Raw genomic sequence first — 14,386 nt, 5'->3', positions numbered from 1 at the left:
CAAAAGCCCCAAAGAGCATCGAATCAGTCTGACAAAACAGAGCTGTCACAGTGTGTCTGCATCCAGACAGAGAACAGACTCCCTGTCTGTCCGTCTGTCTGTCTGTCTGTTTATATGCATGCCTCTCTGCCTTCCCTCTGCCCTTTCTGTTTCTGTCTTTCCTTTCTTCTTTCAATCCTTCTTTTCTTTACATCTGTCCTTCCTTTCTTGTTTCCTTATTTCCTTACCTCCTTTTATCTTTCCATCCTTTTTTCCTTCACACCTCTTTGTTACGTCTTTCCCTTTTTCAATTCTACCCCTCTTCTACCTTTCCTTTCTTTTTTTCCTCACATCCTTCCTTTTGGCCTCACTTTTATCCCTCCAGTCCTTCCTTTGTTTGTCCTTCCTTTCTTCCAATGTTTTCTTTCTCCCTTCCATTCTTCCTATTTTCTGCCCTTCCTTTCTTCCTGCAATCGCTCTTCTCATCTTCTCTTCCAACTTTATTTTCCATAAATCCTTCCTTTCTTCACATCTAACATTCCTACACTTTCTTTCATCCTTGCTTTCTTCCCTCCATCTTTCCTTTCTTCTTTCATCCCCCCTTAACCTGTCTTTCCTGTCTGCCCTCCTTCCCTTCATCTCTCCTTTTCTCCCTCCCTCCCTCCTTTCCTGTCTTCTGTCCATCTTTCTTCTCTATCCCATATTCTTTTATTTCTTCCATACTTTTTCTATCTTTCCTTAATTTCTTCCAGTCCTCCTCCATTTCAGTAGTCTTTCCTTCATTCCTTCTTATCCTTCTTTCTTCATATCTTTCCTCCTTTGGTCCTTTTTTCCATCCCCCCATCCCCATCATCTCTCTCTCCACCCCTCCATCCATCCTGTGTATCATGGTCTGGACACAGCTCTGTGCTCTGCACACATTCTGCTCCATGTGGCTTCAGCCTCATGTGTTGCTGCTGTTTGGACAGCGCCGAGACAATCAGATCTGTGTTAAATGCAGCCTCACACTGGGCTCCACTCTGATTGGTGTGTCAACACAGGCTGGATTTCAACTGCCTGCTCAAATGTGACTCTGTTTGTTGTGCCGTCCATTCAAATCCGACTGAGATCTCATGAATAGGTGAGCGCAAGCTCATCAGATTTGAGCAGGCAGTGCAAATCCAGCCCGTGTTGACTGACACACCAATCAGCAGAGGAACAGAGTGAGAATGTGTATTTTTCACTGAAAAACCTTCTGTCCCTTCAAATATGTTTGGCAAGTCTTTATTTTGTTCCTCTGTCTTGCAACATTCTTTATTTATTGCAGTCTGATCAGGAAAAAACATGTTTCCTTATGTTTCAAAGAAACAAAAGTGTCACATGTAGGTGAGAGAAGTGAAGGATTTGATCATGCAGTTAAAATCATGAGGCAGAAGAGAGGTCTCTGGAGGATTGTGGTGCTGCTGGTTGGGTAGGGAGGTGGCAGCAGCAGAAGGGGGAGAGTCACAACCAAATCACTGCAATTAGTAGAAGAAGCACAGGAGACTAGTGCCCCCCAGTGTTTGCTCGATGTACAGTGTGATTAGTTTCTGTATGCTCATGTGAAATGGTTTTGTGATGTGCACTGATCCAGTGAATTTGGTATTCAGTTTTTTGGCATGAAATCTCACCTTTAACTGCTGACGCAGTCGTTTTTTTTTAAGTGTCCTTTGCAACGTCATTGACTTTTGAAACAAAACCCAGGCAGAGTAGCTGAGTGTTTGTGTATGAGGCAGGAGGTCTGTTGGACTTTTTCATCCGTAAGGTGAAAAAAGTAACATAGCTAATGATGTACCTGAGGCGCAGCCACTTAAAAGTGTAATCAAGGCTACGAAGAGGAAATTACAATTTGCTCGAGCTGTCATAGCAAATAGATTTATCTTCGACTAGCTTCTCAGTCATGGATGAAGTCTTCATAGATCCTTTTCAGTGTTGATTCTCTATGGAGAAGCACTAAGACTGTATTGACCTACATCACTTCATGTATTTTCAGAGAACAGTATGTATTTAGCTATTCTTCCCTGCTGTGCCTCAATACCCGTAATCCCTTTGTGAAGGTTGGATTGGTGGGACTCAACACGCATTTGTCTTCCTCCCTCAGTGGCTGGTTTCTACGCCCGGGTTGTTATCAATGTGTAACTAAGGTGAGTCAGGAAGTTCATGTCACTCACAGGATTTCACAGGGTGCCATTGTGTTACATTTGGCTTTTCGCTCAATACAGGATGAAATGATACAGGGTTATCATGTAGAGCAGGTTAATGATATCATCGCGGGAAACTGAATTCAACTTTGTTGAAGTGTGAGAAGACCTGAGTCTGAACTTGTTCTAAGAGCCTGTGTGAATCAGCATTTGCAGAAGAAAAAAGGTAAAGACATGATTGGCCCTGACAAAGTGTCAGCCTGGGTGGTTTAATGACATTTTAAGAACTTCTTCTGAATGTCCCATTGAGCCTAATGGAGGATACATCCTCTCCCCCTGGAGCTAAAGTCCTGTCTCTGTGGGAACCGCCTGATAGCAGGTAGACTTTGCCCTGAAGGGGAACTAACACTACAGGAAGAGCAGCGGGACAGACTCCCGGCCGTCACAGACGAGGTAAGACACATTACAATGGATCCGGACTGTAATTAATTGATTTATGTGAACAGACCTAAGTCAAACAGCGATTGATTGCTTGTTAAACACTTGAAAAACACAATGGGTACTTTTGTCTGTGTTTTATTCATCACATCTCTGAGGTGATGTTTTGAACCTTTCTGCCTGTGTATGCAGACAGAAGCGAAGTCCACCTCATTTTGAGAATATGTTTAAACATATTATCTTGTCTTATATATATATATCTTGTCTTTATATATTGTCTTATATATATATCTCTTGACTTGTCTGTCTGTTCATGGGTTTTAGTTTTGGGAAGTTGGGAATTGGAGCCAAAAGTCAAAATGTGTTTGTAAGTGGCAGATGATTTATGACTGCCATGAGTTCAAAAGTCATTATTACTGATTACTGATATTACAGGAAGTGTATGATGTTATTTATTAAACCATAGATAGACAGATTTGCATGCAGTGCTGACATTTGTTTGATACTGTAACAGTATGTGGTCTCTGTGTAGTCATCACTTTACAGCAGGTGTATACCACACAGAGCTGGTCAATGTGCGTGGCTAATTATGCCCTAATTTCTTTAATGATTAATGCAACACCAGGAACATTTCAGATAAATTTGTTCCTTTTATATCCTCACTATATACAAAATAGAATCCATGAGTCTGTCTGTCCTCCTTGATGACAACTGAATTTCCACAGAGATCAATTAACCACAACCTATTTGGCCATTAAATATACATACAGTGCTATTAGATGGAGGGCTGAAGGCCATAATTATGGATGTTAGTCATGAATGGCTCTCAGCGTTCGTGTGATGCACCATTTTGTAATTACCCATTTATTTGTTCCCCGCTGACATTGCCCCATTTGCCAATTTAACTCACTGATGAAAGCACTGACGCATCGTGTCTCAGCCATGGCCTCAACTTACCTGTAACGCTGATGTGTCTTCTCAGTTTTGCGCCTCAGTTGATGAAAAGATCTGCAAACTTTTGCTGGAATGGACCAGACTAATGGCAGCAGCAAGGATGGTTATGGACATCGCCCTCCTCCATACAGTCCTCAGGAATATGGAAACAGTCCATACACAGGGATGAGCTATGTGGTTAGTGGCAAAATTCAAACCTATGTGGTAGGCTCACAGTAGAGAAGGAAATGAGTTGGTAAAACCATGTTTTTTTCCTATTAATTTTGGATTGAGTGACTATTTGTATTTGCCAAACTCATACACTACCAACCTTTGATCATCATGAAACACTCTCAAAACAAAGCGCTGTTTGCACATTTAATTACACACGGCTGATTGATTTTCTTTTAATTAATGCACTTCAAAAAGAAAACTAGGAACACTATTCATGATTTTTTTGTTCATGAGTAGAATTTCCTCAGTGTTGTTTGATCTACATGTGTTGTTGTTGGTTTGGACGAGCCAGGTAGGGAAGGGGAACGTTGCAGTGGTCTCCCCTCCTGCCACCTACGATAACATGGTCCATCCTGAGGAAATGGCGGCAGCAGGAGGCAACGAGCAGTATGGTCAAGCTCCACCTGACTACTCTCATGGCTTAGAGGATAATTGCTTCAGTGACGCTGCCGTACGAAGAGGTAAAGGTCTAGACTCATCGAGGAATGGGCAGAGGGAGAAACAGAAAGCGAGAGAAGCTAATATGTCTTTTGTTTGCATGGTCAGAGCTGAAAAAGGATGAGTGATATTTACTCCCTCGTTTGCTCTGCAGTGTTTTCTTGAGATTGATTTGAAATTGAAAGTCGTTTCCTGATCTTTGCTGTACCCTGCCTCAGCTTTTCACCTCCCACGCAACACAGCTCATTTTAAATGAGAGGATGAAATGTGGGTTTGATGAAAACAGAGCCATTTTGAAATGCAAAAACAATCCTACCTGCCTCTCTGCTTCACTTTCTTTTTAGTTGTTGTTGTTGTCTAGCTTTCTACTGTGTGTCTATTTTTTTTCTTTCTTTCTGAAAAGGTTTCATAAGGAAAGTCTACTTGACCTTGATGATTCAGCTCCTGGTGACTTTCGGGATCATCTGCGCTTTTCTTTACTGGTGAGGCAGCATTACACAAGGGAACATCCTCCAAAAAGAGATTAATCCAAGTCAGGCACCTATCCATCTATCTATCTACATTTAGTGTTGTCAGCGTTGTAAGAGCACCCAACATCACACAGGAGCACAAGAAGCATATTTCTCCCCACAGAAACTTTGAGCGTGCAACCTGGCATAGCTCGAATCATCATAAATATGTGAAGTGAGACAAGATGGTAGAGAATAAAAGTGCATTTCTGCCGCATAATATTTTTGCTTGCAGTAGCTTGAAAGCTTTATGTTTTGTATAATGGATGTGGCAGAACACTGCTCCAGTCATTTCTTTTCATAAATCGCATTCAGCTCCCATGTGCACAATGCCCTGTCCTCTGTTAATATTTAATAAAATCATTCTACTGCCTCTATCACATAAATGGTGCCCTTATTAAACACTCCCCTCCCTTTTTCTTTTCAAATAACAGGATGACTCTCCGGAGGTGGACATGGGAAAACTACTGGTTCAGCTACACCATGATGTAAGCTATCAAAAGCAGTCAGATTGTCGTGGTGATACACACATTTGTTATTTTAATCAGTTTTACCCCCTGCAGATCTCCTCAGTGAAAATCTCTCTCATGGAAATCCACAGAAGCAAATCACAAACTGTCACCTCAGTCTGAATCCCAATCCAAGAAACTGCCAGCTGCACTGTGCATAAATAATGCGCTCACTCAGTGAATTCACATAGTGAAAACTTTTTTTCTGTTTATAGCCTGTTTATTTGCTATTTACGATACACTCTATATTCTCTGTGAAATAGGGCAGTGGTGGTGGTGCTCATCTTGGTCCTGTCCTGCTGCGACAACATCCGTCGTCGAGTCCCCCTCAATTTCATCACCCTGGGCCTGTTTGTGAGTAGAAGCAGTACCAGCCAGGCATCAAATTAAACCCCCACCTCAGCTGCTCTATTTCACTGTTTTTTGTGTCATGTATTTACTTTCGATTTGTCTCTCCCTCTCTGTCTCAGACTGTAGCAGAGGGCTTGATGCTTGGCTCTGTGTCAGCGTGAGTTTCCAAGGATGAATCCCCACCTGATGCTGACTCATTTGCACAATAATAACCCTATTTGATCCATATCTGATAGCATGTTGGATGTCAGCGATGAAGCCATCAAACCTGATAAGATGTTATCATTGCTGGTTTACCAAATTAAAAAGGGGGTGTTTGGCCGAAGATAAATCAGAAGCATCACAAATAGTTTAAAAACCAATTTCTCTGCAGCAGGGCCTGTGTAAACACAAGCTACCTTTTCCATCCGTGAGACATTTCTTTTTAGCAGCTTGTCACTGTGACAGAAAAAGACATCAGTTGAAGGCCTCACTATCAATAATACATTCAAATTATCATATTTATAGGACATTGCCTCAACTGAAGCTGCACTGTAACTGATATGAACATAGGCAATACATTATGCAATGCACTTCCAAAGGGGGGTCCCTGCCATCGCTCGACTTGAGACACATTATACAGACTATTAAATAAAAATGCACCACATTTCTTATAAGAAAGTAATGTTTCCCTTTTAGGATAGAACACAACCCTACTGCTCATGTATGCACTCTGCCTGCTGACTGGTTAGACATGATGCTGTGGCGTGCCATTCCCTCTGCATAACTGTTTGATATTTCCGTCTGCAGGTACTATGATGCCGAAGCAGTTATGTGGGCTGTGGGGGCAACAGCGGTGGTGTCCTTCGCCTTGACTCTGTTTGCAATGCAGTCAAAGGTGAGATCTGTCACACACTCTGAGCTCAATCTGCAGGGCAGCCAAAAGGGAAATTTCATAAACCGCGGTGACTTTGCCATGCAGTCAGTGCTAAATGTCCATCTACTGAGCTGTGTTTCCTGGGCAGTCAAAAGAAAAGTGTTAAGCCGAGCTGTGGCCCAGGTTTTCTTGTGCAGTGGGTGCAATTTGCAGTCACCAGCAAAGGTTTAAAAACTCAGATGAATTTGCTTTCCGGGCAAAACTATGATTAGTGCTGAGATCAGTGTATTTGTCAATCAAGTTAATTCCTTGTGTCCAGTGGTGGGACAGAGTTAAACCTCCGGGCCGTTCTCATGCTGGCTGGGGCTTATATCATAAATCTGGGTTCTGAAATGGCCTTGAGCCTTTTGTCATTTGCTAAATTCCCCCTCTTCCTCTTTTTGGATGTCTCCTTTCACCACAAACTGTCTAATAAGGCAAACACGCTCTGAGATTAATCTTTGAAAGGTCTCCTTCACTGACACACTGGGAGACATGACGATCGTCCAGCAGGATATTTTTTAATATTGAAAAGGTAATTTCTTTTGCATTTTGTGCAGGAGCATGCACACAGGTAAAAAAAAGAAAATCAAATTGACTTGCATCCCTGAGCCAAATCTAAAAATTTCAATAACTTAACAACTCTGATATATCAAAGGGGACCCTGAAGATGTTTCTCCACTAAGATTGTTTCCATTGTATTTTATGGTTTGAACAAAGCCTATTAATATTTTACAGTGATGTCACTTGGTTTATATAACAGCTTATGCTTGTGTAAGTGACATTTAAGAGTTGCAGCGTTTTATTAGCGGGAGTCAACGTGCACAAGTGAAGAGACCTTTTGAGAATCTCTTCATTGATAGTTTGGCATGCTGCTTCAATAAAAGGCTCATATTAAGAAGAAAAGTAATCACACAGTCAGTGGGGCAAAAAATTAGACAAGTGAAACAGATGTAGGCCAAATTCAAATTGCATTCAGAGTCCCTCTTAATTGCCTTTAAATGCAGTTTGGCATTTCACAAATTTTGCCACCTAATGCATCTGAAGGAGCTGATTTTTTTCCTCCTGCTTGGATTGAATAAACCTGGCAGGGATGTGTTAAATGATTATCTGGAGAATATATCTATAATGCTCTCTGCTCATGTAATGTGTTGAAAGGATGCTTAAAGAGCCCGCATATAGAGGGGAATAAATAGGAAAAGTGTCCTCATTTCATTTTTCAGCTGATGACTTCATCCTGCAGATTTCAGCCCGTCTTGCTCTGCAGTTGCAGGCTGTGTGCGGGGAGTTTTAGTCACCGTGATATACGTAAATGTCATGCAGACTGCCTTGGATGTGTAGCTCACTCCTCCTCAGGTGATCAGTGTTAGTGATTCTCTATAGCAACTGCCATCTTTTTGCTGTCTATTTGAAAAGGGCACGCAGGCCAAAAGGCCACGTCCCCACCCTTTCTCTGTGCCTGCGTTGCTGCTTGTTGATTAATTACCCAGCATCATTATATCCAGAATCGTTAGGCTTTTCTTGTGTGTTGAACTGCAATATGTCTTCATCATTAAGCAATCTGCAGCATCTCACAGCACAGCTGCAATGCAGACGACCTTGAGCGCCCTGGCTTTTATGAGTGTAAATGAGAGATACTGTTTTCTGTTTGAGAGGCTTGTCACATTCACCGTCTCTCACTCTTCTCCCCCCACCCCTATCTTGCACCAGTGGGACTTCACCGCAAAAAGTGGGAGCCTGTGGGTGTTTGCCTGGACCCTCTTTTCGTTTGCACTGCTTTGTGCAATTCTCCGATCGCAGGTAGACGAAGGAGCGGCTGTGTTTACACCTTGTGTTTGCAGTGAGAGCATGTTTGAAATGAATTGCAGTGGTATGCAGTCAGAGGCAGACAGTTCATAAGCATCAGAGCTTTTATCACCAGGATGTGCTGCCGCTGACCTGTGTACTGAGCAGACTGTAAAGAAGAGTGCGTATACTCTCAACTCTCTCAGGAGTTGCACTGATCTGATGCATTTAAATGTACACTGCTGTCTGCTGTGGCGGCTGATAGTATAAGTATCCCATTGATTTCAAAGTGCTATTTATACATAACCACGTCTGACCTGAATCAGGGAATAAACACTGCTTTCTGAAAGCATATTGTCTGCACCCATTATCGCCCTTTACTATCATATTTTCCCCACAGAACAACTAAAAAGGATTAAGTACGCCTTCTTTTTCAGCAACTGAGATAAAGGATGAGGCTGAGTTATTGTGTCCGCAGGAAGCACACTGTATCTATTTAAGATAGAAAACAAGAAACACTTCATTCTAAGTGGTGAAACAATTTTTAAGCTACATATTACCTCCATTTGTGGAAAATCACAAATCAGTATAAAGCCGGTTATGGTGCTGAATGCCTCTCCTGATTTTGTGTCTCTGATTCTTTCAACAGTATGCTTACATCACATACGCCTGCCTGGGAACCTTGCTGTTTTCTTTAGTAAGTACACTTCAACTTTAATGAGAGAATATGGTTTTCTGCAACACAGGTTGAATTGAAAAACAGACTGATAATAACCTTTTAAAATGAAAGAAACCATCACTGAAAGAAGGCGTAATGTCAAGATCCCAGGGCCGAGCAGCTTCGCTCCAGTGTCTGTCACAGTAGTTAGTGTACGGAGAGACTCTGATGTCCTCGTGCCCTTTAATTTCAATTATGCACCGCTTAACAGCAGTAGGCTTCATTTTCACAGCCACCTCTCTGCGTGCCTTTGGCATTAACAGCAAATGTTGTGACCCATCCCGTCAGCCGGTGGAACAAACTGCGACTGCACACAGAGCTGAACAGGCTGTCAGCGGCAAGTCACAACTTATTTTCAGCTGCAACAACTCTGACTACACGATTATTTACATGGCCTGTTTATCAGCACAGTCCCTCCTCTCTCTCAACGATAAGAAACACTGCCTGTGATTTCTTTCAGACGGATTCTTGTAACCGGCTCTCCGTCTCTTTCATCGCACTAACACGCTGCCTTCAGATGTCAGTGTTGAAGCATCTCATCACTCTCTCTCTCTGTCTCTCTGCAGTATTTGGTGTTTGATACCCAGCTCATCCTGGGTGGAAAACACAAGAAGTATGAAATCTCTCCCGAGGAATATGTGTTCGCTGCTCTCAACCTGTATTTGGACATTGTCTCCCTGTTCCTCCTCCTGCTGCAGCTCATCGGCCTCTGCCGCTAACACTAAGCACTGATGACAGGCCCACCTACAGAAAGACTGTAACTCCTCTGACAAACAATATCAAACAGTTTAGTACATCATGTATCTCGATTCTCAACCCACTGTTTAGTACTTTGGATGTCATATTTAAATAAGCAGAGATGACTGTGATGAGTCCAAAATACAGCTTTGTTTTTATTGTCAGACATCAGGATTAATGTTGTTATGAACTGTAATTTGCTGTGTGCAAAATGTTTTGTTTTTCTCCTGAAGGATGCTTAATTAGAGATTTTCATACTGCATTTCTACCTAAAGTCATGTGCTGAAGATATGATTCTATTAATATGCTGCTTGAGCTTTACATTACTGTTAGTTTCAGTATTGTGTGGCAAGAAACTGAAACTCAAAGAGTTCACCCCAAAATCCAAAACACTTATTTTTCTTCTTATCTGTAGTGCTGCTGTTCATCCATCTAGGTTGTTCAGTGCGAGTTGCTGAGTTTTGGAGATATCAGCTGTAGAGGTGTTTGTATCTCTTGAATATAATGGAACCAGATGGCATTCAGCTTGTGGCGCTCAAAGCACCATAATACTTTTGAAAAACTCAACAGCAATGTCTCTTTCCAAAAATGATGACCCAGTTACTCAAGATAATCCACAGACTGTGAGCAGTTTCATGGAGGAACTATTTTCTTTCTTACTGAACTACACCTGCAAACTGCATCACTGCACCAAGGGAGACGTGCAGACGTACTCATGGACACGAGGCATTTGCTCGTGACAGCTTGGAATGTAAACAGTGTCTTTGACTAGGCTGGCGTTAGCTAGCTTAGTTAGTTAGCCTCTAATTTTTGGGCTAACTGTCCCTTCAAAAGCAAACAGGAATTGTCGAACAATTTAGCTAAACTACATGTAATGTTAACGCGTCTCAAAGTTCAGGCAACTTGTGATCTGTGCCACATTTAAAAGTTTTAACAGTCACTCCCGTAAAACCAGGCATGATTTCTTTGCTCAGAACGTGGGTGTCACAATAAAAAACAATAAAAAACAAACACATTAAAACTCAACACATAGTTTATTGGCATCACACATCAAACATGTTTCATATAAAGAGGGAATGTATCAAGTATAGACTATGAAAGTGCAAATAGCATTTCAAGGATTAGTTGCTTTACAATAGAAAATCTCAATGAGTTAAAAAAATGTTATATGCCGTTTTAAAATAAATCACCTGGACATTAGAGGTGAAATACAAAGGAAGTACAAATTCCATTTAGACTTCTACCCATTTCATGCACAGCAAACTGTAACACAAAAAAGGGAAATACATGTTATCTCCTCTGTTCAACCCACTTACGTTAACCAAGCTCCACTAACCATATGGCACTCAGTTTTACAACTTCAAGACACTTTTCAAAGCAATCACTATCTTTAGGTTTAATGTGGCTCTACACGTCTGCTAGGAAAAAAAATAATTAACTTCAGTCAGACATTAGTCTGTACAAAAACATTAAGTCTTAAGGGTAAAACACTAATCAATGTGTTTCATTTCAAACTGATTATTCACAATCCATTTTCTTTAATGGATCTGATCTATTTCAAATAAATACCTAATTTATATTGCAACTTTCTCCATTTTAGTGTCTTCAGGTAAGGTACGTGATAAGGTACGTGATACACATACAAAGTCGTTCCAAAGTCAATATAGTGATCTTAGTTTCTAAACCACAGAAAAATCAGCTGGTTAAAATGTAGGGCATAAAGCCCCTCTGCACATAAAAATCAGAAATAAAACCTTTTTTCAAAATATTTGGGGATCAAGAGCAAGAAATTAACCGTCATCTGTTATGCCAAATCATAGCAAATCAGTGTTGACCATTAACATAGCACTACTAGAACCAACAGAAAGCCTCATGCTACAAACATTTTGATGGGAAAAAAAAAATCAAGATCTCATGTTTGCACACTTTATGAGAGAAAAAACTTTAAGGTAACAGGTGTTTGTTTTGTTTACACTATAAATACTGTGTAATTAGCACTCAGAAAAATGTGTGAAAAAGAATTAAATAACGGTGATTCACATAAAGGCACTGTATCTCTAACTGTGTAGAGAACTGTTTCAAAGACATGGGCTCCCCATGTGTTTGAGATGCAACACACATTCATGAATTCTCCATGCATTATATACCCTGCAGCCCGGGACATCTGCAGAGCTCCAAGAAGGCTTTGCTTATATTACACTTGAACAGAACCCAGAGATAAATTACAGTGACTTGGGCTTGATTAATGAATTCACCACAGTCTGGAAGTGATTGCCTGATTATTTCTTTCACTGGCCTTCCCTGCAGTGTATAAACAAGACTACTCACTGTCTACTTTATCTGTCAAGCTCCATATTCAGCTGCAGTACTCAAACATTACTTTAAGCGAGCTACAATGGAATTCAGAATAAACTGAACTGAAGGACACTGAGCAGCCCCTCTGGGCCTGTCAGCGTTTGTCTTTTGAGAAGATCAGACGACGTTTCCCATTGAAAGTGTGTTCGGATTGAGGCTTTGAGATGAATAAGAATTGTCAACTCAAATTTGAAATGTTTTCCAGCAGGCCACCAACTTTTCATTCGAATGATTTATCTCAATTGTTTTGTGTGAATGTTTCACATAATAAAGTAGACAACCATTGTGGTCTGTGACTACAGATTTACACAGCACACTAATGAGAGCTGAAAATATCACTCAGCCACAACCTCGGATAAAAATATGGCTCGCGACGTTCACATTTAAGTTCAGCTGAGTTGTTGAGATTGTAATAAGTAGGCACAATTTGCTTCGAAGAATCCACTTGGTGACTGCAAATTGTGCTTTTGCTAGTCAGTGTTTGGCACCTATAAAGTAGGCAGATTTGGACAGGAGCGAGGAACTATTTCCCTGCCTGTACCTCACAGATTCAATATTGGAGCAAAATATTAATCTGCTCATATGTACAGCTGAAAAATATCCTTTAAACCTGATTCAGACACATACAGTAGGCTTTTACTCCAGTGGAAAATATATATATATATACCTGCACTACGTTAAGTCTCTAAATCTCTTATTTCCTTTAAATTTAATTTCAGAAAGAGCATAAGAGCGAATGTATTCATACTTATATCAGCACAGAATCACTGTATGAAATACGTAATGTAGGAAAATTGTTATCGAATGTAATCTCTCCTTCAGTTAGTGCTTTCTTTGCTGGAGGGCTGGTCGTTGGGGGGCTGACACCACAGGAGACACATCTAACTGCAGTGCTAGACTAAGCTACGAGTCTAAATACTTCTTCCCCCACTTTCAAATGAACACATTCTTCATTCTGTATACATTCCACCTGAATAGCTAATTCCTCAATTCTATTTTATTTGCAATCTCTAGTGTGTTTTTTTTTTGGCCTTTCCAAAATAGCTTCTTCCAATCTCAGCCAATCACTTCATACCAAGTGCACTTGGTCCTCCCACTCAGACGAGCTAGTGCTGGGCAGCTGGTCGGATATGGAGTCACATTGCGGAGTGTCGACACGGCAGACCTTCAAGCCTCCCCGCTCAGTATGTTCTCCACTTGGGTCGAGGGTGTAAGGTCGCGGCATGGTGTCCAGCCCCACTAGATCTAACTGGGTTGGCCTCTCTGCGACAGCACACTCCTTCTCCTCCATGTCACTCAGTCTCTGAGAGCAGAAAGCCATGTCTGCCATCACTTCCTGAGGTTTCCTGTTTTCAGGTAGGACGACCCCGCCTTTCTCGTCATCCTGCAGGCACCCACCTCCACCTGCATGGAATGCGCCGAGGTTGTAGTCTGTGTCAGAAGAGGTTGAGGGGACTAGGGTAATACCTTGAGGATTCATGTCGTGGAACCAAGCCATAATGTTGCCCAGCAGGTTTGCATTTGCTGCTAAAGCAGAGGATGAGGAGGGGTCATGGCTGCCACATGTGGTCGAATCTATTGTATCACTGGAGGAAGAGAAGAGGCCTGTCGATGAGTTGCTGCCGCCTGGAGCCACTGGTATTGGCACAGAAGCCCTGTAGGCCCGGTGGTGACTTTCACAGTGCTGTACAGAGGCAGTAACACCAGTGACAGCAGAGTACTGGCTGCTGATGTTGGTGTTGCCAAGTCTAGCCAAGTTATCTCCCAGCTCCAGCAGTTCTGAGCTGCTTAGGGAAGCTCTGGGGAGGACCTCTACACCTGGAGCACTCTGTTCAAGGCGGGAAGGCAGGGAGGTGCCGATAGCGCCGAGCGAAGCTTCATTAGCAAGGACGTCATGGCTGGACCCACTTCCTGCCATCCCGGAGTCCTGGAGTGACAGCTGGATGGCCAGTAGTATGTTAGGGTCATCGTCATCCAGAGAACCCAGACCCTGCGAGGCAATAGAGAAGACACAGTGTCAGTGGTGCAGGATAAGCAAACATTATCCAGTTACAGACAACAAGAAGTTACACACCAGCCATTCAAGTCCAACCTGTACGAGCTACATGTATTGGCGAGGAAAGTAAAAGCAGCAGCAGGATAGAGCTGCAGATGTAGACATGCTGTGGCAGACATGGAAAAAATTGGCTGCTGCTGTTTTGACACTTGTGCCACCTGCAGGCCATGGCTGTTTTTTGTTTGTTTTTTTAAATAGCTGGTGTGTTTCTGTTTGTTGTGTCTGTGGGATTTGAGTAAAAAAAAAATTCAAAAACAATATTAAATAAAAAAACAGTGATTTAGTTTGT

The 14,386-nt window shown here is 41.9% G+C and overlaps 2 protein-coding genes across 3 annotated transcripts in view; one reads left to right on the top strand and one right to left on the bottom strand.

The window, feature by feature from the left end:
* Nucleotides 1-3,602: 3,602 nt before the first annotated feature.
* LOC311259726 (protein lifeguard 1) lies at nucleotides 3,603-9,667 on the top strand (the record flags this gene model as incomplete). Its single annotated transcript, XM_084357016.1, has 10 exons — nucleotides 3,603-3,711; nucleotides 4,040-4,204; nucleotides 4,585-4,663; nucleotides 5,125-5,178; nucleotides 5,463-5,553; nucleotides 5,670-5,707; nucleotides 6,340-6,427; nucleotides 8,156-8,245; nucleotides 8,880-8,927; nucleotides 9,515-9,667. The coding sequence occupies 10 exons, from the start codon at nucleotides 3,603-3,605 to the stop codon at nucleotides 9,665-9,667; spliced, it is 915 nt and encodes a 304-aa protein (XP_084213142.1).
* Nucleotides 9,668-10,701: 1,034 nt separating this feature from the next.
* Nucleotides 10,702-14,386, bottom strand: part of LOC311259630 (ankyrin repeat and IBR domain-containing protein 1-like) — a 34,459-nt gene continuing 30,774 nt past the window's right edge. For both annotated transcript variants that reach the window (XM_084356879.1, XM_084356880.1), the window contains exon 20: nucleotides 10,702-14,031. In XM_084356879.1, the coding sequence (XP_084213005.1) occupies nucleotides 13,111-14,031 (921 nt within the window). In that variant the 3' untranslated portion in view covers nucleotides 10,702-13,110. The remainder of the gene's footprint in view (nucleotides 14,032-14,386) is intronic.

The sequence above is a fragment of the Pagrus pagrus genome (genome assembly GCF_965226575.1).
Source record: "Pagrus pagrus genome assembly, chromosome: 7".
In the NCBI taxonomy this organism is placed as follows: domain Eukaryota; kingdom Metazoa; phylum Chordata; class Actinopteri; order Spariformes; family Sparidae; genus Pagrus; species Pagrus pagrus.
Note: the sequence above shows the minus strand (reverse complement) of the source record. Positions and strands in the feature narration are given on the sequence as shown.